The 27,198-nt window shown below is 42.1% G+C and overlaps 1 protein-coding gene across 1 annotated transcript; it reads right to left on the bottom strand.

The window, feature by feature from the left end:
- Window positions 1–15,238: 15,238 nt before the first annotated feature.
- zfhx4 (zinc finger homeobox 4) lies at window positions 15,239–26,810 on the bottom strand. The gene is made up of 5 exons (XM_068710323.1): window positions 26,805–26,810; window positions 26,268–26,468; window positions 25,665–25,785; window positions 20,102–25,474; window positions 15,239–19,583 (listed from the first exon to the last, which is right to left on the bottom strand). Exons 1-5 carry the CDS (start codon window positions 26,808–26,810, stop codon window positions 18,019–18,021), a joined length of 7,266 nt encoding a protein of 2,421 aa, XP_068566424.1. The 3' UTR covers window positions 15,239–18,018.
- Window positions 26,811–27,198: the final 388 nt, after the last annotated feature.

Here is a 27,198-nt window from a genome sequence, read left to right as displayed (position 1 = left end):
GAGTGCTACCTCTTGGGTGTTTATTTAGTTAAGTGGAGAGAGAGATGAGGGAAAGTTATAACAATCAGCACACTTCTCTCTAGACAGGCCCGGTCGTTCTAACTCCCATTATCCGTTTTCACAGCACCCCAACATGCTCAAGATCAAGGGGGCAGCCGGGGGCTTGGATTGACTCACACACACACACTTGACAGCCAGCCTCTCGTTTCCCTTGGCCTTTCTCTCTTTTGCTGCCTTTCCATCTCTCTCCCTCTGTAATCTCCAGGGCCCTCGCCCCTATAAGACTGTAGTAAACTGTACCAAAACCCTGGCAGCCGTCTCCTTCCTCGCAGGCGAATTACTCTCTAATCCCTGTAATGAGTCCAAAGATGCTTATTTATGCTGGAGTTAACCTCCACCAGTGAGCCCAGCCCCGGGCCAAACGCACCCCAGCTGAGTGAAGCCTTTCCTGGGCTGACAAGAGAAGAGAAGGGTTGGGCGGGGGGCTACCTCCCACCTCTTCTTCCCTCCCCCTTCCTCCCCTCTCCCGCTCTGATCACTAGGGCTTAATTGCTGATTGCCGAGACGATCAATCGGAACTGCAGGCGTGATAGAAAGCCTATTGCGGAGAGCCGGTCTCAGATCCACCGGCTCAGACAGACGTACACACATTTGCACTCAGATGAGGTTAATGTTTCTGTTGAGTGGAGAGGATAGCATGACATTTTTGTCCTCGTGAGGTGCATGCATGCCCCGAAGAATACTGGGTAGGTGAACTGACAGGATCTTAAATTATTAATGTTACTTACTATGTGATCCTTATTTCTCCGCAGGTTTGTAGGCATATGTGCTAAAGTATGTGTACTTGGTGGTGCAATGCAACGCCAAAAGTAATGAATTGTACAGTTTAAAGCACATGAAAGTATTGAAATAGCCCCTGGATTGATTAAAATCTAATGTTCACCTTGAGGTGGGGTTACAATCCTCCATGATGATTGGTTTGACATTATGTACAGAACATAGGGGCTCATCATATGGATACTCGGAGGTCCTCTCACATCAAGGACATTCTGACGAATGAATCCTATAGCAATGCATATAGTGTAGAGCCAGAGACAGGGGAGACTGTTTGTCAATATTTCATGCACTACATTGCATTAAAGTACAGCGAGTCCCAGGAGGTGAAATTAAAGAGATGTTTGAGATTAAGGATGCATACATGATCAACCGTAATGCCCCTGGGACATGTCATTGTCTTAACATTCAGGCAGACGTACAATCCAAACCTTTTTGCTGTTATTACTCTACAACTCCAACTGAAGTCCCCAATCCCCAGGAAAGAGAAAAGATAAAGAAGAAACGGTGCATTAAAGTCCATTAATTGAGTTAGGCCTATGGATTGAATTAGTTGGAAGTTGGAACAGGGCTCTGGAGTTAAGGAAGGTAGCTAGGGCTCCGTTAAGCCTATCTGTCTCTGGATCTTTTCTAATTCACAGGCTCCGTGTGGAGAAGGAAAAGAGGAAGAAGCCCAGATTCCCAGCGGCTATGCAAAGCAATCTGCCCATTCACACATAGCCATTTAGGGAGCAAATTGGCCCTGTGCCCCCTCTGACGAAGGTTTTAAGAGAAAGGGAATTAGGGCGTTGAATCCCTAACTAGATCTCCTTCTTTGATGAGCCTCTTTATCCGCCTGTCCCTCATCTCCATTTCTTTGATGTGAGGCGTTGATTTTCCTGATTAAATAGTTTTTAAAGTGAAAAGCTCTTCTCTTGGCTCTGTAATACTGGGTACTTTACTGTACCTATTGTAGGTTCGTTTGTGTGCATGCTTGCCGAACGGTCCATCTGTGGTATTCTTTAATTGGAACAGAGCCCTTGGGTTGCAGATAATAAGGATAGTACAATAGCTTTGATTCGTACATGCATATTTTTCTCTGAGAAAGAATGTTATCATTTAAGCTTATGCCTGGCTTTTACCTCTTCATTTGAAATGGCTAGAAGGACTTAGAAAGCCCTATGCATCACTAATGAAATTAAAGAGTAAAAACACCTGTGCTTTTTCACTTCAACCAAATTCCGTCTCTGATCCTTTAGCTCATGGTGAAAGCTTTTACCTACTTTTCAACAGGTAAGGGAATTACACCCCTCTTCTAGTTGGTAGATATTTCCAAATACTGACATCCCTTTCAAAGAGCAAATGACATTATTTCCATGCCAAAAAGAGACTGAAACAAAAAATGCACCATTTATTTGTTGACACCTCAGAGGATTTTTGACACCTGTATATGTTTTTCTTGTGGCATGTCCAATATGTCAGAAGGTTTTACAAGTATCTCTCATATTTCATCTTTTCAATAAAAGACATGCCAAACATAAAATACCAAAATTCCTCCAAGGTAGTGAAATCCTAGGTGTGCTCAAGTTCAGGGCTGCAGCCGCTGCAGGTACCTGTGTTATGAGAGTTCTTTCAACACCTGCCGGGCTTTGGATACCACCGGGCCCAATTATCTTAGTCTGCCTCCTCTTCTTAACCACCTCTTCAGTCTAACAGGTCAGGGGGACAATCAATCACTCCTAAAATAAGGAAGTAATTTCCTGAGCTTTTATCGTGGTGTTGAGGTTTTGTCTGGTTGCATTTCACACCTTCAGAGAAAATGGAGCGGCACTGGTTTGGGAATATACAGAATTTGGCCTTTTTGTCTTTGTTCTCAAGACCCAGGATAATTTGGGATCTATATAGGATCTATATGTTCACCTCAATATGTGCAGTTTGGAATAGCAAAGACAAAGATCAAGAAAACACAGTAAAAAAAGTCCTGCATCTTATGATACACGTCGATAAAGGTTATGCTACTGTATAACTTGAAAAAGTTTAAATGTAGGCTGTATCCTCCTCCACATCAGAAACAAAGATATCCTGACAGCAGCCATGCAGACAGTCACAGTCATGGAGTGGAGACTCATAAACTTGTGTTATACTGCATCTATCTATTTATCTAGCTACCTTTATAACCCTTTTTAAATTTGTTGCATGGTTATTTTCAACAGCTGTGTTCACACTGTAATTGGTTATAGTTTCTATTAAAATAATATTGCTAACCCACTTTTTAAAATATACTACAAACTGATATTTTTATTACATACATTACTAGCTGATCTTACCATTATATAACATATCTTTTCATATACATTTCTTTTTCATTCTCTGATTGAACATTAAATTACAGTGTTGTAAAATTACTGGAGAAGTGAGTCATTTGAGGCTGCGTGTGATAAAAACACCAAAGAGGCACCGGCAGTGAATTTTATATTTCACATCCTCCTACACTAACACAGGGCTAAAGAGATGGAATCAAACTTCACCTGACCTGTCCTCTGATTGGATGAGCCAGGACAGCAGTAGCGAGGGGATTGGACAAACGACCAGAGGGCATCATGGGGGATTATACACAGGTGTGTTGTGGTGGGCCTGGGGTTAGATCTGCCAAAGCCAAGTCTCTGTGTGTGTGTGTGCGCGCGTGTGTGCATCCTCTAGTCTGCTTGTGTGTTTAGCCATCTCAGTCCTCTTCCTACTGATGTCTAGAACAGACTAAATGAGCAATAATCTGCACACATCCCTCCAGATGTCCCAGTGAATTTCCTGTGGCTTAAGGCGCCAGCTGAGCTCTTTGAAAGTTTTGATAACTTCTGCAAATGTGATTGAACCTCTGCTTGTTCAGGAATGTAGTGCAGGACATAATGTGCTTATTCCTATTTTCCTTCAAAGAGATGAAAAAGGAGGCATGCGCTTGGCTCCGGTACTAGTGCACCTTTTAGTACAATATAGTTTATGCTTTTTCAGAGAAAGATGTTTGACGTACGAGCTGAGAAATGAATGTTTAAAAGCATTATTCTTATAAACTTTTTCAAGTTGCACCATTTAAAATTATGTTCACTGTAATAATTGCTGGTATTAAAATGATCATAAAATGAATTGCAGATTACGTGTTAAATCAAACAAAAAATAATGCTTGAAAAATAATTAGTTGTAGCTTTTTTTTTTTACTTACAATATATATTATATATATTATATATATATATATATATATATTATATATATATATATACAAACATATATATACAAACATATATTATTATTATCATTATTATTATTATTATTATTATTATAAGTGGAACAAAGCTTTGTTCGCCATCACTTGCCAATCAATGCTACTACAAGGCCCTCAATCCTCCCAAGCAACCAAATACAAGCAGGAACAGATGTAAAGTGACATGAATATTTGATAATGTCTTGACAATCTGACTACCATTACTTCAATTCATTGCCTAAATCTGATATTGCAAATCCCATAACCAAGTTGAGAACAAAAATATGAAAGAATGTAGAACAGAAACACAATCATGGCCATGGATGGAAGGAATTTCAATAACACAGCCTTATGCTGGCATAGAGAGAAGCACCAACCCTGCATGTAAAAGGTAATATGGAGTTTCTGTCAGGGAAAGGTAACAGGAATTTCTAAATTACATGTGTAGGCAACACACTGAACAATGAGAACAGCAGGCAGAAAAAGCCTAACCCTGTTAAGTATGAGGCTGCCGGGTAATGACAATGTATTTGTGCATTTCAGCATCTTGGAATCTCCGGCTTGCCGGGGAAGGAAGAAATATAATTTTTGTGGTTGCCATGGATACCTGTGTGTGAAGGTTTTGCTGCGAGTCTCGACTCCTCCAGGAGATCAGTGAACCGCATGTGTCAACCAGCATTAACCTGCTCAGTCCAACAGATGCACAGAGACACACAAGCACACGGAAGAATAATAAACACACACACAAACATGCACATTAACCTTCTCATCTCGACACAGTACAGTACAAACTGAACTGCAGCCTCTAAACACACAAACACACAGTTGCGAGTACAGTTACGCATTGTCGGAGCTGATATACTCTCGAGTGAACACAGAGCTGTACCCTAAAGGAAAAACTTTGATTATGATGCTGTTCTGTTGTACTACATAAGGTCTAAACCTCCACTGTGAAGTTGGTGCTTTTCAAACAGACAAAGTCCTTCCTCCTAAAGACTCTGGTACTGTATTCTCTCTGTATACGGCATCACAGACCAGTCAAGCATGGCCATGACGAAAGAGGTAGAACCAAGCCAATTAACAAATTATTTATCAATTACAAGAACGTAAGAAAAAACTTGAAAAAATGAACAGTGGCATGTGGAATCAGTAAGTCCAACAATAATAGTAGGTGGAAGAGTGGAAACATTGGTAAATGCAATGTTGTACGGTGCAGCAGCACAAGCATCAACTTTTAAATGGGTGTCTCAAGGACGAGAGCAAACCAGCAACTGAGCTCCAAGAGGGGTTTTAAAAGAGCACTGGGACACAGGGGCCAGGTGTTACCAGTGTTGCTGATGAGCCCAGCAGGTGTTGCCATTTTACTGATGACGCTCGGCCACGCCCACCTCAAGGAAAACAGACACACAAACTAGTAACAAGCAGACAGGGCGGGGAGCGTTGTTACAACGGATTGATGAATGATTCATTCATATTACTGTAGCACCCACCAGCTTAATATATATGCATACTGTAACTGACAGTGTTAGAGCCGGGTCAAGTATAGTGTGGCATAAAATGCTGCCTGTGTTTCACATTATGCTGGTGTCTTTTTTTCAGCTAAACCCTTGAACTAAAAAATATATTTTTTTAAATAATCACTTCTTCAAGATTAAGGCTTTTGTGGTTTGGCGAAAGTGCAAAGAAAATGTCAGACAAAAGTGGGAAGAAATGCCAGGTTATTTAATATAACAAATGTATATTAAAAAAGACATAAATTGAGGCCCCAAACTTTCTGAAATTCAGAATCAGTTCTCTGGCATTGTCCTCTGTCTCTTTTTTATCCTCCTCACAAACATGCCATACTTTTCTCGACAGGGCCCCTAACTGACACTCTGGGCTCATTGTCAAGTATTATGTTCTCAAGTGCTTGTCTTCTGCGCCAAGCTGCTGGAGTCCTATCGGCCCCATCCACAAAGGCCTACACAACATTCAGCAGTCATATCTCTGCTTGTCTATCTAGGAGCTCGGCGTGTTTCCCCTCAAAGTCAAATTAAAAAGGTATGCCAGAAAAGTGAGCGTATCTGCAATTCAGAACACATTTTTCTATCAGACAGGAGATATATTGCCGACTAAGTATTGTCAGATGTTGGCAAATTCCACATATTTTTCATATCCGGCCCCCTGAAACTTGGGGCCGCTTCAAGATTCAAGGCGCATCATCGACAGAGACTCTGCTTGACCTTAGGAGCACAGGCAGGAATGAACCAAATATCCATTCTGTTTTCTACGAAAATATTTTCTCTGATATAAATGCAATATCACCAGCCATAAATCTTTTAGGAATTCATTTGGAAATCATTTGAAAAACACATTTATTTGTGGTGTGTTCATCAATAAACGTGGCTCCTGTGGAAAGTTTTATTTATATATTCATGCATTCAATAGATTCAGTTATTCATGTATTCACTCATTCACAAGGCCTAGTCAGTGGCTATGCGTCAGGCCCCTGTGTGTGCGCGTTTGTGTGTGTGTGTGTGTGTGAGTGACCTGCGGCGTAGTCCTGCTATGCTGCAGGCTAGTGCTGTTCCCCAGGGGGCTCTCATCTTTTACTGAGCCCTGACAGAAGATGGAGGCTGGGAGAGGGGTCCGCTGCATTAAAAAGCCTTTACCTAGCTCTGATTTATCACCTCTGCCTCACACACACATACACACATACACACACACACACACACACACACACACACACACACAATCACACACGCACACAAACCCGCCTGCCAACCCCACGCCATATCACCGTTCCTCGCCGCAGCTCGACTCTACACTCTATCAAACACACAGACATATAGATGCACACACACACACACACACACACACACACACACACACACACACACACACTCAAACGGACACACATTCACACACCATCAAACACATACTCGTTCCATCATAAGATGGCTGCCTCGGAGAAAGAGTGAGAGAGCTAGGTGCCGCACTGCACCGCAGTGGTGATTTTGCATTTTAATGGTACCCCTCCTCTCCTCCCTTCACCCCTTTCCCCCCCTCAGTTGGTAATTCTGGTGTGTCGCAGGCAGGCAGGCGGCAAGCCACCGGCTACCTCACTACAGGAAGACAGAGCGACACAATTACAGGACAGCATTTCCTGGGTACGTCACCTGCAAACGGCTGCATTTGAATGTGACAGTCACTGAGGAGGTGAGAGAGGAGACCAGGGAAAGATATGTGCATGTGTGTGTGTGTGTGTGTGTGTGTGCGTGCGTGCGTGCGTGTGTGTGTGTGTGTGTGTGTGTGTGTGTGTGTGCATGTGTGCACTCTGGGAGGAAGTGGATTGTCATCACGCCACAACAAGCAGCACGGAGTCCTCGAGGACAGCCTCCGCACATACGTAAACTATGTGAACCTTTAATTGCACTCAAGACACAACCCACACACACACACACACACACACACACACAGAAATGGAAAAGATAAATATAAATTCAAAGCTATGTGCGTACACCAGAAACTAAGACATGGACAAAGGTGAACATTGGTTTTAAAATGCATCAAGGCAAAAACAAAGATACACACACACACACACACACACACACACACACACACACACACACACACACACACACACACTCACACACAAGGCAGTCAACAGCACACGCAGAAAGAACACAGCACTTTGTCCTTGAGAGGGTCCAAGACTTGGTAATCATATTCATTCATTCATTCATACATATGGGTGGAATACATTTGCTCCATCTCCGCTCGAGTTATTGCACGAGTACTGATAAAAACTGTGGGGGGGGGGGGATGAATTTAATCTACGAATGAAAAGCTTTTTTGTTTCCAACACACATTAATATAAGTGGACTACACAAGAAGTTATATGTTAATCATTACTAATTGTAGACATTTGAGTCTCTTATTCCACCCTTATTCAGGCATGATACATCAGTGAAATCAAGGACGTCTTTTGCTTGAGACTGGGCAGTAGGGACATATTTAAATGTCAAAAACGGGACAGGACAGTATTTTAATTGTCATTGTGAAATACAAAAAAATATACAAAACTAATTCACATTAACTATTGAGTGTTTGTTCACACCTACAAACTGTTAGCTGTGGCCACAATATGTTGTTTTAAAGCAAACTAAATTAAACTATACAATGAACCCAATCACAGTTTCTTCTGCCTTTAAGATTTGTTTTGTAATTACTTTTATAATGGATATCCCCTCTATGTATATCATTATTAAAGACAGTCAGGTGATATTTATAAGAAATCAATAGCTTGGTGCATTTGATGTGTGTATCTGTGCTGAAGGGCATCATGTCTCTGTGGAGGGCGACATCACCGGTGCAGTATAACATTTTGGGGTCTGCAAAGTCGTGAAGAGGTCCGCAGATAGAGTTGGATCATAATAGGAAAAATTGAGACCTGTTTTATTTTCGAGCAAGTCTTGTCTTGTAAATGCTTGCAAATGAGTTTGGAGGATATCTTATAGCTTATGCGAGATCCAGGCAAGCAAGCATCTGATGCGCTGTTGTGTGAAATTTAGAGCTTTTGCTTGTGTGCAATAGCCAATGCTACCTTAGATGCTGGAATAATAATGTAAGCAAGCTTCTCCTCCATCATTCAGGGTGTGTGTGTGTGTGTGTGTGTGTGTGTGTGTGTGTGTGTGTAGTGCTACACAAGTATGTACGTGGAAGAAGAAGAGGAGGAGAGATTGCTGGTAATGGAATCATTTCTCACCTCTTCTAATAGAGGTTGCTAGTGTTAAAGAAAAGATGATACTAACACTGTTCAGGCTGAAAATGGATATAATTCCTTTGTTTTAACTAGTTTACAGTTAGATGTGGCTGATTTGCCAGGCATATGAAGTCGTTTGTTTTTTAAAAGCAGTAACATTTTGCTACTAATCTGTGCATGTGTGTGTGTGTGTGTGTGTGTGTGTGTGTGTGTGTGTGTGTGTGTGTGTGTGTGTGTGTACAGAGGAAATGGAGGGTGAGAGGAAGGCTGCTGCAGCTGTTGCCTCCAAAACCATAATTCATTGTTGGGAATGCTACAATCTAGATTACATCTCTTGCAGCTTAAAAGTGTATTTCCCCATAAACAGCAATCTACAGCTCATGAAAATTAATTCTGCTTCAGCATAAACAACACCCGTGTCTTCCCACCCCTGCATATGTGTGTATGTATGTGTGTAAACATGTATTGGCCCGTATGGCATAAACAATCCCCTACTCCTGTCAGGAACACAGAGTGATCCATCAGTTTCTCCACAGAAAACCAATTTCACTGGAGATGTTCAGTTTTTTTCACAGACACACACCACCTATCCTCACATGGAGAGAGAGAGAGAGAGAGAGAGAGAGAGAGAGAGAGAGAGAGAGAGAGAGAGAGAGAGAGAGAGAGCGAGAGAGAGAGAGAAATGGGGAAAAGAGAGAAAGACACACATACACAGAATAGAGAAAGATAAAGACAGAGGCAAAAGAATGGTGAGGAAATTGAACAGAGAAGAGAAGGAAACATGAGGTAAAATTGAAAAGGAAGGGTGGGGGGAATAAAAGAAAATAAGAAAAACCCACATTGCAGTGTTTGATAAGACACACTGTTATTTGCTGTCTCATCAGTTCAATATGGTATGTAAAAAAACCTTCATCTGTTGCCCTACTCATATGCACTAAGAGTTGACACATAGTGCCTGACAAACAGGCTTTATGTGACTGCTCCACAGTTTCAGTCTCTACACAGTGGTGTTCGTGATTTAAAAAAAAAGGAATAAAGATGAGAATGGAAGAAAAAAAAAAAAGAATGTCGCTTTTGACCATTAAAGTGTGGAATTATGAGCGAGGAGCAAGGCATGCTGTGGCGGCCCAGTTTTGGCATGTCGAAGCGGGCAGATGACAACATAATTACAGAGTCATCTCATAACACGTGATTAAACAAACAATGCATGTCATTTCTAGCATCTTTTGTTTTCATGCATGTGTTTGCTGAATAGCCGTGTTGCATGTGTTCATGCTCATGGGCAGGAAAAGGAGGTGAATTCATGTGAACATATGCGGGCACGCACAGACATAGCCAGACGGAAATATTGTATGCAGACAAACAGGCAATGGACTGCAGGATAATGTATCTTTGTAGTAATAGGCTTAAGTTAAAACAAGATGAGAAAGGCCTTCATTTTAGAGGAGCTGTATTGCTACTAATGACTAGAGGGGCTCCAACTGCCATCTCAGCCTATTATAACTTTGAGATGGCTCTTCTGTGTTTTTAAAGATGAATGCAAATTAAAAAGCATTAGGCTTTATTCATTTGCGGTCTATGGCATATAGGCCACTTTTGGTCCGAGGGCCACTTATGGCTGCCTTATTTCTTCAAATGACCTTGAAATCAAAGACGAGGCAAGTTTTAATGATTTAGAGGGCTCTTAAAGACTCCAAAGGAAAAGCAATACATGGCCTCATTAAAATTTTCATTTAAACATTAAAAAAGCTTTTTGTTACAAATGTTCCTGCCAGGATGCTGAGTTGATACACAAAGAGGACTGTAAGAATGAATCAATTTGATGTCAATGCATCTCCTCATCCCTTCATCAGTGATTCTATAAATTACAAGGCATACTTATTTGGCTGCTTTTATAATTTTCTTTGTGAGACTCGGGCTTGTGTGTGTGATAAACGACGAGTTGTGGAGCAGTGTGATTTGGTGCAGGGCCTGTGAATGACCTGGGGAATGCGGCGTGTCACTTTATATTTAGCTTCTATTTCCTCACCGCCTGCTCTTCCGCTGCACATGGTATGATTTCAGTTTGAGAGTGTGTGTATGTGTACGTGAACAAAGAGTGAGACATATCCCATCACCCCCTAAAATTCCTTCATTCCCTCCTCCATTGCTCCCTTATTTCCCCAACGACTCAGCGCGCCTTGTAAAAACCTTAGCCTGGCTGCTCAACGCCCTTTAAAATGTAAAGCAATATTACGAAGCTTGACACTTTGATCTCTGTTACTATGGTTTTGTTTCAGGGGTCCAGCGAATGTAAAGAAAACTGTGCTTTGGCTAAATGAATGCCAGGATATTCACTTTACATACTGTTTTCATACTGAAGGAAAATATGTAAGAAAGTGATGAGAGAACTGTAATATTGATTGTTTGTTAGAGACATGCCAAAAACAAGAGAGAACGTATTTTTCAGTTTTTGGCATGTGGATCCAGAGCCTCTGTAACTTCACCTCTCATTTGTTTAGTTATTTACAGCCCTGACAACAAAAAGCCTTGAACTGTTCTGCAAACTACATAGCACCCTTTGTGTCACAGGCAAAACAGGAAATCAGGCTTTTGTCCGCTCCAGATGGCATCAAAAAACACCTTGTTTCATCTGTCTTAAGCAATCCCATCTTGACGCCTTCACACGTCCCCATGTGGGGCTGTGCCGCTCCTCAGAACAGATTGGGAAACAGCACAAACGATCTGCCGGGGAAGTCCCAGCGGGCTGCCATAACATGCTCGTTTGCCGACGTACCTCTGTTGCACAGAGCCCATGTTTGATTTCTCTCAGGTCGCCCCTCCTTTTCTTTCTCTCCTGCTCTCACTCTCACTTCACTTGTATCACTTGCTCATTTTGCTGTCTATATCACCTGCTTTCTTTCTTTCTTTCTTTCTTTTTCTGTTTCTCTCTGTCCGTGACACTCAGTCTCTGTCAGCCTGTTGGCCTGTCTGTCTGCGTCTTTTTTTCTTTTCCTCTAGGGCCTGCCTCTCTTTCTCCCTCACACCTCCTCCGCCTTCTCTTTCACTTTAAAATACGTGTTAGTTGGCTGTGTGTCTTGTAGAAATGCCAGCAGTGACTGTATCCTTCATCAACAATGCAATGATAACACAGGTATACTCCTGCCTCCATCCATTTGTACCTCAAAAAGTGGATATTGCAACAGCAAACACTAAAAGCAGGCCAAAAGAAAAATATAAAGAAAAAAGATTAGATTGCCTTTTTCATATGTAAGTTTGAGAGTGACCTTTGTTGACGCGTGGGTGAATCCACAGAAAACGCAGCTAATGTTTACTTCCCATCTTAAAGGATGCCTCACTACAAGAGGTGTACCTATTGTTGCCTATTGCTGTGTCCTCTTCCCCCAACTGCACAAACAATATTTATCTCATCATTTACTTAAAAAAACACACTGAATTTCCTCCTGGAGGCAAAAAGTAGAACAGTTTTGCAGAATCAGTTGTTGGATGAGTCGAAAAGTTGCATTACACCTGTTAGCAGAAAAACAACAGGTTCTGCTTTGGTGCATACCCCCAAAAACAGCCAGCAATAAATAATAAGATTTCATGTTGAGTATTTGTGCACGGGGGACAATGGTTTCCTGATTTCTCAGGTGTAATGCTTCGGTGGATGAATCGCAGGTGTAGGAGATATTGTGTGGCTGGATGGAACACAGGTGCCGGAGTTATTTCCGGTCTGTGCAGTTAATCACCAACCTGAAGCTGAAATATGGCTTGCATTTTAGTGGTTTTAAAATAGAGTTCCCTTGATGGCATATACTTAGGTTGAGAAATAATAATAATAAGGGCAAGATAAAGTCAAGAGACTGTGAGAATGTTTCATATGAATATGTGCTTCAAAATGTGTTCTGTTTTATCAGCGAATGTGGGCTCAAAGTCTGTAAGATAATAGAAACTAAAAAGGATCCGATGCTGTCGGCCTGATATCAATAATTTGACAGTTTTAATTCATCTACAGCAATCAGGGCTTTGATGTAAGGAGCTGATTAAAAAGTAACTTCACCGATCCCTGTTAACTTTTTTGGTTGGGCTAAAAACACAACATAGTGGCATTGAATATGTGTTAATTACTATTGATATAAATTCCATAGATGAACTAATAAATTAACAAATCGTAAATAAACAGAAAGACTATGGGTGTGGTTGTCCTAAAGCATGCTATGTCTTCCTCCGTTTCTGTTTTGATTTATTTGTGTTATTGCTCCTAGAAGAGTCAGAATGTGACAAAGGTTTATATCAGAAACAGACTAAATATCTGATTATAAGCTGTTTATCTTCGTTAAATGATGACAACATAGTAACGCCAATACACAAGTGGCCTCAGATGTGATGTTGGTCAATATCTATTGACAGACAAATCATTGTTGTTGTTCTTTCATTTCGTCATTGTCCAGGCCCAATGCATGAGGGGCTAAACTGGGAGTGAATGTGATTGGATTTTCAGTCTCCGTCATTAAATTCCCATGCGGGGAATACTAATTCCAGTATTTAGTGCGGTGATGCTAGGGCTTGCTTTCATCTTAAACTGATTCCAGTCTAATTAGATTGGGCATGTGGGGGGTGGTGGATGTATCCGTCTGGACTAATCCCTGCCTCTCTGTCCCAAACATTGTATTATCCAGAGAAAATCCATTGGCTGCAGGCTATTCAAAGGCAGATCTGCCTGAACCGCAGCCTCTGTACTGTATCATCTGGAAAGCTGTGGCTAGAAGGATGCACTGTGCAGTGAGGGTGGAACCCAATGGTCATGAGTGATGTATGGGTTGCAGAAAACGCCATTTAAAATTTACAGTAAACCTTTTATCGTGTATTCAAGGCAAGACCGCTCACTGTTGTGGCCTCTTTAGCAAAGCTGTGTCTGAACTACTATGAACTACTCTCTTCAGAGGGCCTTTTTATTCTAAGACAGTGCAGTTAGGTTGCAAGATTGGGTGCTCCCCAAAATACAGTCACATCAAAAGGGTTCTTTTTTAAGGTTTTATATTTTGTTTGACCTATAAACAGCAATTTCAGTAGATACGAGTCAGAACTAGCAAACAATACACTTGTGTATACCCTCGGGTGTACGCAAACACACGTACACACAATTACTGTGCATAGATCACCCTGTCATCCTGCTTGTGAATTACTGGCAGACCACAGTGAAAACGCAGAGTAAAGAGGTCCTTCTTCTAGGAGCTGTGAAGGCCAGAAAAATGAAAGGCCTTCAGCCATTGTTCTCCACAAAGGTCAAATGCAATTCAATCCCATAATATGGTGGGGGAGCCCTACCTCGGCATCCGCCTTCGCTTAAAGGGTGGGCAACAGGAAAGGGCCATTCAGCAGAACAGTTGCACCCTGTGAGCCGAGCACATTCGTCAAGGGCGAGGGGTGAAGTCAGAAGGGGGGGAGAAAAAAGCTGTTTTTGAGGCTTTTACATGTCGCGGCCGTTTCACTGCACACTGAAGTGTGTTAAGCGAAACAATAAAGGCCACAACCGATTCTGCCAGAGTGAAAAGATCCTCATCTTCGCCTTCATTTTTGCTGCCCTTGTGAAATTTCATTAGGTGGATTTAACGACTTGTGAATGTCGGCTTTCTCCGTGACCATGACACTGGTGGCGGACACATCTCGCTGGCAGGGTGTGATGTATTGTGTTGAGGTTTTCCTCAGGTGCAATTTTTAATGTGACAGCATCTGTTGACCTCAAATGTAAAATGTCACCCTACTGTCTCATACTGACGTGCATTTTGCTTCTTAATAGAATTTTAAAAGCAGTATATAGTCTGCAGCAAAAAACACAATTTATATCTTTCCATCCATCCATCCATCCATATAAATAAATAAATACATAGAGGATCACCAATCTAAGATTAAAAAAACAGATGTTCTCTGCTTTCTGTTGTGGCTGCACTCTGTTTATCCGTGGTCGTGATTATTATTATTGTGGACATTTCCCTTTAAATAGAAGGGTTCTAGAGTTGCACCTGATCAGATCCAGATTAGCAGACACTTCCAAACATAATCCCCTGCATCTGCTTAGAGTCAGATTACCACAAATAGCATAATGATAGGAAATACCCATTATATGATTTGGAATTTTAGTCTGTCACTGACTGGAATGACAATTATTAGAGGGATGTTGATACAATACATATTTTGATAAAAGTATGTCATAGCAAAAGTTTTGGGAAAAGATGTGCCAAAATTTAAAGTGTAATTAGGAAACTCCATTTAAAAAAAATTGCATTGCCCTAATAAAACATTTACATTGTACTAGTTAAAACAGTTGTGTATGCTAAAATACTGTGAAATTATACCAATCAATTGCCAAAGAATCAACTTAATGATAACATGATTAGAACATGTAAGAGTAAAAATGAAATAAAGAATATTAGATGAGACCAAACTGGTTTGCAGATACAGTTTTTAATGTATCACAACAATGAGCAACAAACATACTTGATGAACTATTTCCAGAAGTTGTTCAAATACCATCTACAATAAACGTCATTTCAACTATGACAACAGGTCTGTGACAAAATAAAAAAAAGGTTTCAAAACCATGTTATTACCGTGATACGGTACAGTTGAGACCTCAAACAGTACAGTAACAAAAACTAATGCGACTACTCTCTATATATAAAACATCAATAACATTTTTGGTTTAGTTTATTTAAAGTTTTAGCCATAGGGGCTTCTTCTTATTAAAACCTCAGGGTGCATTTCCTATGTAACCCAGATGTTGAAGAGTACATATTGTGTAGGATATGATTGCGCCATGAAAATCCCTTTGACATCCAGAAGAACAATTCCAATTTCAACCTTTTGAAGGCTGTCCCCATAAACATGACACAATCCATCCATTTTTTTTTTTTTTAAAAAGTTCTTTTTTTTCTTTTTGGCTGCTGTGCAGTTGCAATATCTATGTACAGTTATATTGTTGGACCATCCTTTTTGTTGGTTTGTTAGCTTTTACCAGTCCTTGGTGTGGAAAGCGTCCTGTCTGATGCTAACATCTTAGCACATGATGCTAGCTGACAGTTCAGTCTTATAATGCTGAGCCACAGAGTGGGGAAAGGCAAAAAGCCAGAGTTGTGAAAGCCTTTGGAATCAGGACAGTCGCTCATGTTTGTACAATGGCAGAATTGCACCTTGGGAGGCCAGGATGTCTCTTGTGAAACACAATCGAAAAGTGTCTTCAGGATTAAAGTAAATGTTAAAATACTAAAAATCCAAATAATGACAATTAAAAAGCTCACGCAGAAAATGAAAAACTGAAAGTTTGCTTTAAAACTTTGAAAAAAACCCACCTTTACAATAATAAAACAGAAGAGGAAATGTTACTTGATTTCATTGTTTGAAACAATAACTAAGCATGATTTGATTTAACCTGTCAAACAGTTGCATTACATGCTACTTGCTCATCTCAGAATAGGAAATACCAAAAGCAATACATTTTTGCATTTCTTCATATTAATAAATTTGTACCATGCACAGCCAACTACGAATATGTACAACAGCTTAGCTTTCTTTGTTCACAAGCCTTTATCTTTCATACAAATAGCCTTCTGTTACTTTGGAATGAATCACATTGGTTTCAATTACCAAACTAGAAAGTGATTCGTAAAAAATTGAACACCCTTTGACAGCTTTCACATTCTTAGTTCCACAGCAAAATAAGAAAATAATATAAAATAAAAATAGCAAAGCAAAGCAATTAATGGACCAGTATTTCGTCTGGTAGAAAGTTGAAAGAATTGATGGCAAGCAAAATAACATTACACAGTAGCAGCAAAACTTTGTAAGGTAATACTTTGCAATGTTGATATCACTAAATGTGGAAAAATTCAAACGTTGACTTTAACTGTAGATCATCAGAAGTGCCCAGAGAATTGTTGGGAGGACGTCAACCTATGCACTAAATGGCTGCGTATAGGTGTAACACTGTTTTAAGTCCTACAAGTACATGAACATGTTTGTATTATACAACAAAAATGCTGTTGTCCCCCATTTAAAGCAGCATATTTGCAAATGTATAGCAAATGATCATACCTTTTTTTTAACATTGTGACCAACTTGTACCTTAACAGTTTCAAGTATACAGTACTGCTTTCATGGATGCACCAATTGTTAAATAGGTCTCTAGATTGTTAGGCATCAATCCTGTAACAAATATGGACCAATATGCTGCTGCAATAGACACAAATAATAATTAAAACACAAACATACATACAAACAGAAAAAAATCTATTAAATTAACAAATGGCCTACTCAAATAATAAAAAGACAAATAAAAACAAAATAAGTGCACTATAGTCCAGACACAAGCAAGTACCGTAACAGTACAGCAATTCACAAATGAAAAATGTTATATTCACATAATCCGAGAGAGTCTATCAAAACTAGAGTTATTACCTCTTCAGAAAAGGGGGTGAGCAGAGGTAAAAGTGAGAAGGTAAGAGTTGGCACAGATTAGTATATACTACAAGAAAAAAGGGGGTGGGAAATAGATACAGCTTGTTGTAATACAAACTGGCAAACACAGGGGCATCATACACATTTACTTCACCATTCTAAATTCCCTCAGTGGCAAAACCATACTGTCTTTGTAGGGCAAAACTAAAAGGATATGCACATCGTCCACTGTAACAGTAATATTGTCTCTTGGTACTCTATACACATCAAGGAAATGCGTCCGATAAAGCTTGACATGTTTTGGTTATAAGCCAAGTGTACCCAGGCTTGTTGCTGCTTTAACAAATGAGAAATGTTATGTTCTGACCTGAGAATTTAAAGCTACTGAATTACACCTATCTAAACTAAGAGAGATTCTCTTTGAGGGTTCTGGATCGTCATCCCATACAGTACATGCTAGCATTTGGAAAACAATCCAGCTGAGGTGCAATTTGCTATCGTGAGAGTTTTTGGCTTGAAACAAGCCCCCCAAGGGAGCCTGTGGGATTTTTTTCCTACTCCATGTTTTTGTATACAATATAAGCTCAGTCAAGCATCTGCAACAGTTCTGTCCATAACAAAAATCAATCAATATCTTGCCAGCATATCAATATGGGAAAAACAATCCTGAGTCAATCATTTGGTACTGTAATTTTTTGGGTTAAGAGAAACTTTGGAACTGCAGTTTAAAAAGTCTTATTTTTTCTTTAAGCAAGGGATCCTTTTGTCACTCCTACACACTGAACATATCCATTCTGATACTACTGAAGCTCGCGTCTAGGCCAGAGGCCGACTTAGCCTTGACTTCCAACGCGTTATCTAAGTCATCCAGCTTCTGGCTTAGCTCATTGTCAGACTCATCTGAACAACTCTCGGTGGGTAGTGAGGTTGGAACCCCTGAGGTGCTGCAGGAAGTTGAGGTAACCGTTGAAGGTGAGGAGAGGGGGGGAGGAGGAGAGGCAGACGGGGAGGAGGAAGCAGCTTTCCGGGCTGTGGCGGCCTGGAACAGGACATTTGGCCAGGACTTCATGGACAAGTGAGAGAGATGAGGAAAGGTGTTATTAGAAGAAGCTGCAGACTGCGAGGTAGATGTGGTGTTAGGAGTAGGGGAGCAGACAGAGTGAGGTAATAATCTAGTATGCTCTTTGGCATTTCTCATTGCTTGTTTGATTGTTTTCTCTTTGTGCAAGCTCGACTGAAGGTGTTGGCCAAGTGCTTCATTCCCGTTAACAACCACATTGCAGGCAACACAAGTGTAGTTGCTCACTGCCTTTCGAAGCACTGTCTCTTGCGGGTCAGTAAAAGGATGTCCTAAGTAACAGAAGGACTTCTGATGACGCACCACAGAATCTTCGTCAGCAAAAATCATCTGGCACTTCCTGCATATAAACTCATGCTTGACGGACGGTACAATAAAAGCGTCTGGAAAATCCATGGTACTTTTGGTATCTGTTTTCGGTTCTTCTTTTGTGCTTTCTTTTGAAGAGCCTTTGTTGGTGTTATCCTTAGCGTTTATAGCTTCTTTTGGTTTGAAAGAGTTGGTGGTGGTGCTCTGTATGCTCTGGGGTGTCTTCACAGGGGTTGATTTCTGTTGCTGCTTCTGTTGTTGTCTCTGTTGTTGCTCAAGTTGTTTCTGCTGTTGTTGTTGTTGCTTCTGCAGTGAATCCTGGAGGGACTGCTGGTACTGCTGGTACTGCTGCAGGAGGGCGGTCTGGGAGAGACCAGCGGCCATGGCAGCTTGTGGGACTGCTGCTGGGCCATATGGAAACAGGTTCTCCATTCCACACAGTGGTGGGAAGTAGCCCCCTGTTTGGACCCCTCTAGGAAGCTGGGGAGAGAAGCAGTTGGGAAATCCAGGTAGAAAGTAGGGCAAGAACTGCCCCCCGAAGAAAGAGCTGGGATCACTTGAGGCAAGAGCATTCTGAAGTGCCTGAAGCTGTGTGGCGTCTAGTTGAGTCTCACTTCCTGCTTTCCCTGGAGCTGGTTTCTCCCTTTTCTTGGCCATGCTGGGGGTCTCAGGTCGTGAGCCGCTCACGTTCTCTCTGTCCTTTACCTTCATCTGCGGTGGCTTGTCTCCTGGTTTCTTGCTGCTGTCTCTCTCTGAATCTTTACCTTGCTGCTCTGTATGATTTACTGCTGCCAAAGGTGTGGAGGGAACAGGAGGAGGAAGAGGAGGTGGAGGAGGAGGAGGAGGAGTCTGCAGAAGAGTCTTGGTTGGGGTAGTGCTGAGAGACATGGCAGGAGAGGGGGTGGCTGGTGTAGGGAACCCAAGCATGCCAGCACCGGGAGACGCTAAAGCTGAAATACAGTGGTATATAAATATGGAAATATTCAATATTTAAATATTCAAACCCAAATCACTATGGAAATTTGTTTGTATGACAAGTTTAAGATGCTTGTCACTGGCTGAAACGTTATCGCTCTTTTTAAGATTTTGTTATGGATCAAAACTGTCACATGCGCTTTATGATAATTTCAATCTGCCAATATATATTATAATATAAATATACCAAACCTACAATAAGGGGGAAAACAAACAACACAAACAAAAGCCATGATATAGATACATTTGTTGTAAAAATCTCTGAATTATCAATTAGCAGTTCAACTCTGATGATGACATAATGCATGCACTAACTCCCACCATTTTTTATTTTAAAATAGTTTTTAAAAATAAGACTTTTTGACCAACACCACTGTGATACAGAATAAACAGTAGAATAGTAGAATAAAATAGTGCATGATAAAGCTCAGTTCATAAAGCTTCTAGTGTTTTTTACTTTTTTTTTTAAAAACTGTTCGTCATACTAACTCACCAGGTGTGTTGGGTGGGAAAACAGGAAGTGATGATGGCCCATTGACCCCAGGAAGTAACACTGGCGGAAGGCCAGACAACCCTGGGTAGCCTGAGGGTAGACTGAGGCCATGAAGTGCATTATTGTTGTCCACTGCAGTCTGTTGCTGCTGGCCAGGCAGGCTGAGTCCATCACCAGCTTTCCTCATTCGGTCCAGCTCTTGCTGGGCCATCAGTTGACGGACAGTGGTTGGTGCTAGGTAGTCCTTTTCTCTATCTACCTGGTTTCCCAAGGTTTCTTGCACTTTGGCGATGTGCTGTTTGGAGAAGATGTGGTCTCGGACAGACATCCGGGCAGTGTACTTTATACCACACAAAGTACAATGAGGCCTGGGCCCCTCTGGTGAGCCTTGACTTATCATGAATGGCTTTCCAATGTTAATCTTGAATTTCTTTTCTTTAGCACGGGCATTCTGGAACCACACCTGGACAACACGCTTGGGGAGTCCAATCTCATTGCCTAGCATCTCACACTCTTGCATTGTAGGAGTGCGGTAGTCACTAAAACAGGCTTTGAGAACTTTAAGCTGCAGGTTACTCATCTGGGTCCTGAATCGTTTGTGTCCTGGCCTATCCCCGGCATTGCTGCCTTTTCCGGACTTGTTGAAGGGGTTACCTGCCCCAAAGGGACTAGGGGAACTGGGATCAGCTAGACTTGATGATTCACTCCTGTCATAGAATTCATCCATATCATCATAGTAAGAGTCATAGTCCCTTCCAGAGAAGCTGAGGGCAGGGCTCACCATGCTGTATTGGAACCTTTCGTTCCCTCCATCAGAATTTGGTGCCAGGCCACTCTTGTCACTCAGCTTGTCCCCTCCATTGGCTGTGAGGCTCTCAACCTCATTGTTATTACCCTCATCTCCAGTTGTAGCATCACTAATGGCTGTATTAATAGAAGATGTCTCATCAAAGTCCATCCTACTGCAATCATAAGATGAGACTTCAGCTGAATTAACAATAGGCCCTTCAGTTTCATCACAGTTTTCAGCTTTTAAGGATGAAGGGCTTAAGAAGTTTTTTAATTGTACCTCAGATGGTTTGACTGGAGTTGAGGATGCAGTAGGCAGCTCATACTCATTTGGCTCAGTCTTGGTAGGCAGCTGTGGGTAGTCAAAGAAATTATACTTATTTGGGCTTTCACCTCTTTCATTGTCTTGATTCATCATTGGACTTGGTGGCAAGCTAAAGCCTGCCTGCTTAGCGTCATGCCAGTGTCTCGATCGTATGTGGCTATCAAGAGCAGATTTAGCCTTGAACAGTGCTCTGCAAAAGGGACATTTCTTGTGGGATTGGGAGGGCCCTATAGCCCTGAACTGCCCCTTTCTCTCTCTTGCACGAGTGTTTTGGAACCAAACTTGCACAACTCTCTTTTTCAAGCCGACCTCTCGTGCAATGTGGTCCAACATCTTCCTTGTTGGGTTAGAGTCAAGTAGGTATTTGTCATAGAGAATCTCCAGTTGTTCTGGTGTAATGGTGGTTCTCAAACGTTTATCTCTGTGCTGCTCTTCACTGCTGTTTCCACCATCTTTATCGTTAGCACTTTCGTCCTTGTCATCCAGTTTTCTCTTCATTGACCCAGAGCCTGCTGCAGAGGTCAAACCAGAGCTACCCTGAGAGGGGATTTGGGAGAGGCCTCCAGATAACAGCTGGCTAGCCATTAGGGGGTTATTTGGGTCAAATATCATATAGGGCATATCAATGGGTCTTTCGAGGAACTGAGAGTGAAGGAATTGGTTTTGGGCAGCCAAGAAATGCATGTGCTGATGCTCTTGCCATAGCTCGACAGTGGGGAATGCAATCTTACACTGGTCACATTGGTACTGAAGCATCTGGTGAGGGAGGCTGTTTGTCAGTGAGGAAATGGCCAAGGAGAGTGGACTTGAGGGCACTGCAGCTGCCTGTGGCTGGGAATGGGGTCTTGACATTTGTGGCTGAGGAGCTTTTTGAGGAGGTGGCTGAGGTGTGCAAGCCTTTGATGGTCTTGGTTCTGGTAGTGACTTCATCACAGGGGATGATGCAGTCTCAGTTTGTTTAGGTTCAGTTTCAAGGGAAATGTCTGGTTTGGGGGAAGTTTTCCCTATGCTTGCATGTGGAGAGGCCAGCACAGGAGAGCTTGAGCCAGAACTGCTGGCAGTTCTATTGGACTGTTTAGGTTGCTCAAAAGGTACTTGGGTAGTCTTAGCTGGACCTTGCTCACCACTATCTATGTATTCCTCATAGGTTTCCTCACTACCTTCCTCATCTTCATCCTTATAACACATTTTTTTCTGGTGAGTGATGAGGTCAAAAATGCGTGGGAACACAATGTTGCACTTTTTACACTGGTACTGCATGTTGCCTGTTCTGATGTATCGTTCATTGGTCAGCTCTTTTTTCTCATTATCTTTAGAATCAGCCTGGTTTTCATAGCTCTTGCGAGCTTTCTGCCGGGCATTCTGGAACCACACAACAATGACCCGGGAAGGTAGATTGAGCACAGTGGAAAGTTGCTCAATCTCATCATCCTTTGGATAGGCATTAGTGTCAAAGAAATCTTGAAGTACCCTCAACTGGTAATCAGTGAATCTGGTCCTGGACGACCTCTTGTTGAAGGCTGATTCAGTTCTGTAGTATTCATGTGCACTGAGCGGGGGCTCCATTCGAATATCTTCCAATGTAGTAATTGGAGGAATATTAAAATTGTAGGGAGAGTCTTTACTCCGCTGTCTTTCTTTGAAGAGAGTGTTACGGAACCAGTGCTTTATGACTTTTTGGGGCAAGCCAGACTTTTCTGACATCTCCTGAATTTGCTCTTCATTGGGGGAATTATTGATATCAAAGTTAGCACGAAGGATCTTAAGCTGGTCATCTGTGATACGGGTGCGTGGTCGCTTAAACTGGGATTGGCGGAGGAAGTTTGGATCAAGACCTAATTGTTGCTGGCAGAGCTGTGTAAGGTCTGAGGAAAGAGAGTCCATAGTGGGCATCTGGAGGGCAAGCTGAGGGGGCAGGCCTGGGTGCTGGACAGACTGCATCATTAGAGGTGAAAACATGGGCAAATCCATTGGAACAGGGAGCTGCACTTGGGGAGATGCAGCAGGGGTAGTAGGTGGGGGAGGAGGGGGTGGTGGCTGGGGTGGTGGTGTCTGGTGAGACGGTTGGTGTGGGGCCATATTGGTGACAGAAGCTGGTGAGGGTACTGGGGTTTGGGGCTTGGTCATTGATGTAGAAGGAGGCTGATTAGCTGTCACTGGAGATGGAGTAGGAGGTGGCGGAGGAGGAGGTGGTGGTGGTGGCGGTGGTGGTGGAGTCTCAGGTGAAGCAGGATTTATTGGATAGAGTTTGTCGTAGGCCTCTCTGTACTGCTGGGCAAACTTTTCCAGCTCCACATATGGGAAAAAGTGACTGTGCACATGTTCCTGGTGGCTTTTGAGAATAAGCATATTGGAGAAGAGTTTACCACACATCCCACACTCAAGCTTATCAGTGTTCATTTCCACTTGTTCAACACCATCTTTGTTTTTCTTTTGGTTTTTTTGTCTGTTTTCATTGTATTGAATGACCAGCTCAAATCCAAAGTTCTCTAGTAGTGCTTTGGCTGCATTGCCCCTTGCTCCTGACACAATACGTGGAGGAGGAACCAATGGCTCTGGGAACTTAGATTTTCTAGGGTCTTTGTTGTCTTTTCCTCCATCACTTAATGCGTCACCTGCATTTTCCATCTTTGCTCTGTTTTCTTGTTTTTCTAGTTGGTCCTCTGCCTCTCTTGTCATCTGAATTTCTGAAACAGATACATTGCTGGACTCCATTTTGGATTTGTGGTTCTGCAACTGCTGGTGTTTCTGTTGCTGAATTTGAAACTGTGTCTGAGAGGCTTGCTGCTGCTGTTGTTGCTGCTGAGCCTGAACCTGCTGCAACTGGTGTTGCTGTTGCATCTGCTGCTTTAAGTCCTCTAGGAATGATCCAGTAAGGCCTGGCATTCCAAAAGCCGCTGCTGAGTGCAGCGCAAGTTCTGGACTAAGATTGAACTCAGCTCCTGGGATGTAGAAGGGGAAAAGGAACTGTGGCTGTTGAAATTGCAGCAGTGCCTCTGGTGTCATTGGAAAATGGGGGAAGAAAGCTGGATTAAGAAACTGAGGCTGGAAGAAGGCAGCCTGTTGCTGGAGTTCATGTTGAAGCTGCAGTTGCAATTGGGCTGAAGCCTGCGCTGACAGGTGGCTGCTTGCCTGTGCTGAAACCTGGTCAGTAGTTGTTGTTGGTTTTGTGTTGTTGCTGCTGTTAGCTTCTTTGGGTTCAACAATGTTTTCTTTGTTAGCAGAGGGAGTTCCACTTCTAGCAGTGTCTGAGTTGCTGCTGTTCCCTTGTGTGCTTGGGGCAGGGCTTTTTGCAGGCACTGGACCACTGGTGCTTGTGATACTGCTGCTGCTCATTTCAGTTTTGGCTGTTCTGGCTTTGGTCTGGTGGAGCACTGACCTCATATGAATTTCAAGGGTTGAGCTTTGGCTATAGGCAACATTGCAAATATTGCATTTGAATGGTTTGTTATCAATGCTGTTGCTTGTCTCTTGTGGAACTGGGCTTGACGCCTCTTGAAGAACTTTCTTCAACTTATGCAGATGGGAGACTGAATTATAGTGGACTAGTAGGATGTTCTTCTGAGTGAAGGACTCCTTACATACTGTGCACTTGTAAGGCCGAGAAGGATCCAAAAATTTCTCCATTGTAAAGTTGGGCCCTTTTCTGAATGGTAGGGTCCGTTTTGGTTCTGCTCCCATGTCATCTAGCAGAGAGCTACTGTCACTTCCGGTAGGACTGGGCTTCTCTTCCTGGTCCATTTCATCATCTTTGTCCATGTCATGTTCAAAGGCCTGAGCTTCCTCCAAGGCCCTGGCCTCACTCTCAGTGATATCTCCATTCAGTGGCAGATTTCCTATGAGTTGCTGCACCTCAGCTTCACTAAGTTCAGGGTGTCCATTTTCCAAATGCTTCCTGAGGGCCAGGAATGTCCTGAAGCTGCGCTGGCAAAGGCTGCACATAGTGGCTGCTCTGATGGCATGGTACTGGGAATGTATCTGAAGCTTCTGCATTGTCTTGAAGGCCAGGCTGCAATGGTTACAACGATATTTGTAGACATGACGATCAGATACTGAGAGCTGTTGTTGTTGCTGCTGGAGCCTTTGGAGCTCACTGAGATGGTCCTGTAAGGTATCAGGAGACTTGCTATCATGTCCTAATCCACTGGCTCTCTTCCAGCCTGGGGCCTCTGCGGCCTCCTTAGGGGGCTTGAGTTCCTCACCCTGCAGGTCCAATTCATTCTTGTCTTGACTGGTTAGCTCATCCTTTGAGATGTTTCCTAAAAGTAGAAAATGCAATTTGAAGTACAATACACTGCATCATCTACTTATCATATTCTTCTTTTAAGTGACAAACAACTAAACCTGTTATAATACATGGATACATTTGTATATGGAAGTTACATTTTCTTATCACTTGGACAACATATTAATGACAAAATAACAATCTGAGAACCAAATTCTGCTCACCTTGAGATTTTCCTGACCCATCAGTAAGAGAGGTAGAGGAATCCATTAAAGACAGACCTTTGTCTTGTCCAGTTTGGGGATGCATTATATTATTTGGTGTTGCTGTGTCAGGTCCGACAACCTATCAAGACCAAATAAATATCTTCATTATTATATACATTTGCAAATAATGATATAAGATGGTAGATTCTATCTCCAATATTTGCAAAAGTTAAGGAAGTGTTTTTCTTCTTGCCTTTATAACAAATCTTATTTTAAAAATATAATTTGCTCTCCTCAGTGGACAACAATCAAGGTTATGGCAGTATCTAAAGAAGTACATTTAATGTATTAATGTGAATATTGCAGTAAGCCCTTGTCCTATACTGCACAAGAGACAAGAGGGAGGACCGGACATTCCGGTCCTCCCTCTTGGGAGGACCGGAACATCTTGTTCACTTCTCAAGATGTGTACTACAAAAGTAAAAGACAAATTTCCTAGATGTCTACAAACACTTCACAAACATATTAAGTGACTTTGAATACTATTTTAACACATTTTTGCTGACACACGCAAAGTCAAACACACAAACACAAATATTTGTAATCATTACTTCTACATACAGTCATAATCAGCTTTTCCACGCAGTCGGGAGCCACACTGTGAAGGTGGGTGAGATGCAGCTGCAGGTGAATCTTGTTGCTCAGGACATCCTGGCACAGTGGGCAGCGAATCACTGGCTGCATGGAATGCTGTGACATCACATGGAGCTGCATACGGTTGGCATCTTTACTGCTGTAGTTGCAATATGGACACTGCTGAACCTAAAAAAAACAGATGGTATAATAAGTAACTGATTGGGAGTTGAGAAAATAATCATTCTGTAAAATCATACAATGTAAAATTAATCCGATAGCAGGAATTACTTTTTGCTCAAGATGTACTCCTTATTGGGTAACATTCTTACACAACAGAGCTATTAGCATAGCTGGTTGTCCACTGTGTGCCTCACTAAAGACGTCAGCCATAACTTTTTGAAAACAAACAAGGATCGAGAGACACAAGACACATGTCTCCTGCACTGTTTAATTCTTACAGGGCTTTCCTGTTCTTCACTGCCCACTAAACTCATCCCACCACATTTACCTCTTCCAACCAACCCTCATGTCCACCTTAACACAGAAATTGTAGCTCAACCATGTTTCATTTAATTCACTTAAGTCTCTCAACTCATGCAATTTTATTAGCCCAAACCACGATTGGCCAGAATTTCTAATCAGTATTACAGATGACAAAGGTGTGTACTCGCCCAAGCTACGCCTTGCCCTCATTACAGGGAGTACTCTGAACATAGCAGCCTCCCCACCACCTGTCTTAATAGAATCCATTTCTGAAATGACTAAGTCCTCCCTCCTTGCAGGGCCCAGAACCAGACAAGCTAATACTTCATAATCTAATTTAAAAACACATATAATTTAAAGAGATGCAAAAAGGGGGGGTGAAGCAGGGAGGGAGGCCTAAGGCTAGTGCAGGTAGTCCACTTAAGAACACAAA

This window comes from Cebidichthys violaceus, unplaced genomic scaffold, assembly GCF_023349555.1.
Source record: "Cebidichthys violaceus isolate CVI_PGR_0920_01 unplaced genomic scaffold, fCebVio1.0.p SCAF_15, whole genome shotgun sequence".
Lineage (NCBI taxonomy): Eukaryota > Metazoa > Chordata > Actinopteri > Perciformes > Stichaeidae > Cebidichthys > Cebidichthys violaceus.
Note: the sequence above shows the minus strand (reverse complement) of the source record. Positions and strands in the feature narration are given on the sequence as shown.

Excerpts from the sequence above, each read along its gene's own strand:
- zfhx4 (XM_068710323.1), bottom strand. Across the intron at positions 25,786-26,267 it reads TGGAAAAGCTGATTATGACT|GTTGTCGGACCTGACACAGC; the intron begins GTATGTAGAAGT and ends TGGTCTTGATAG. Across the intron at positions 19,584-20,101 it reads TTTCCCACCCAACACACCTG|CTTTAGCGTCTCCCGGTGCT; the intron begins GTGAGTTAGTAT and ends ACTGTATTTCAG.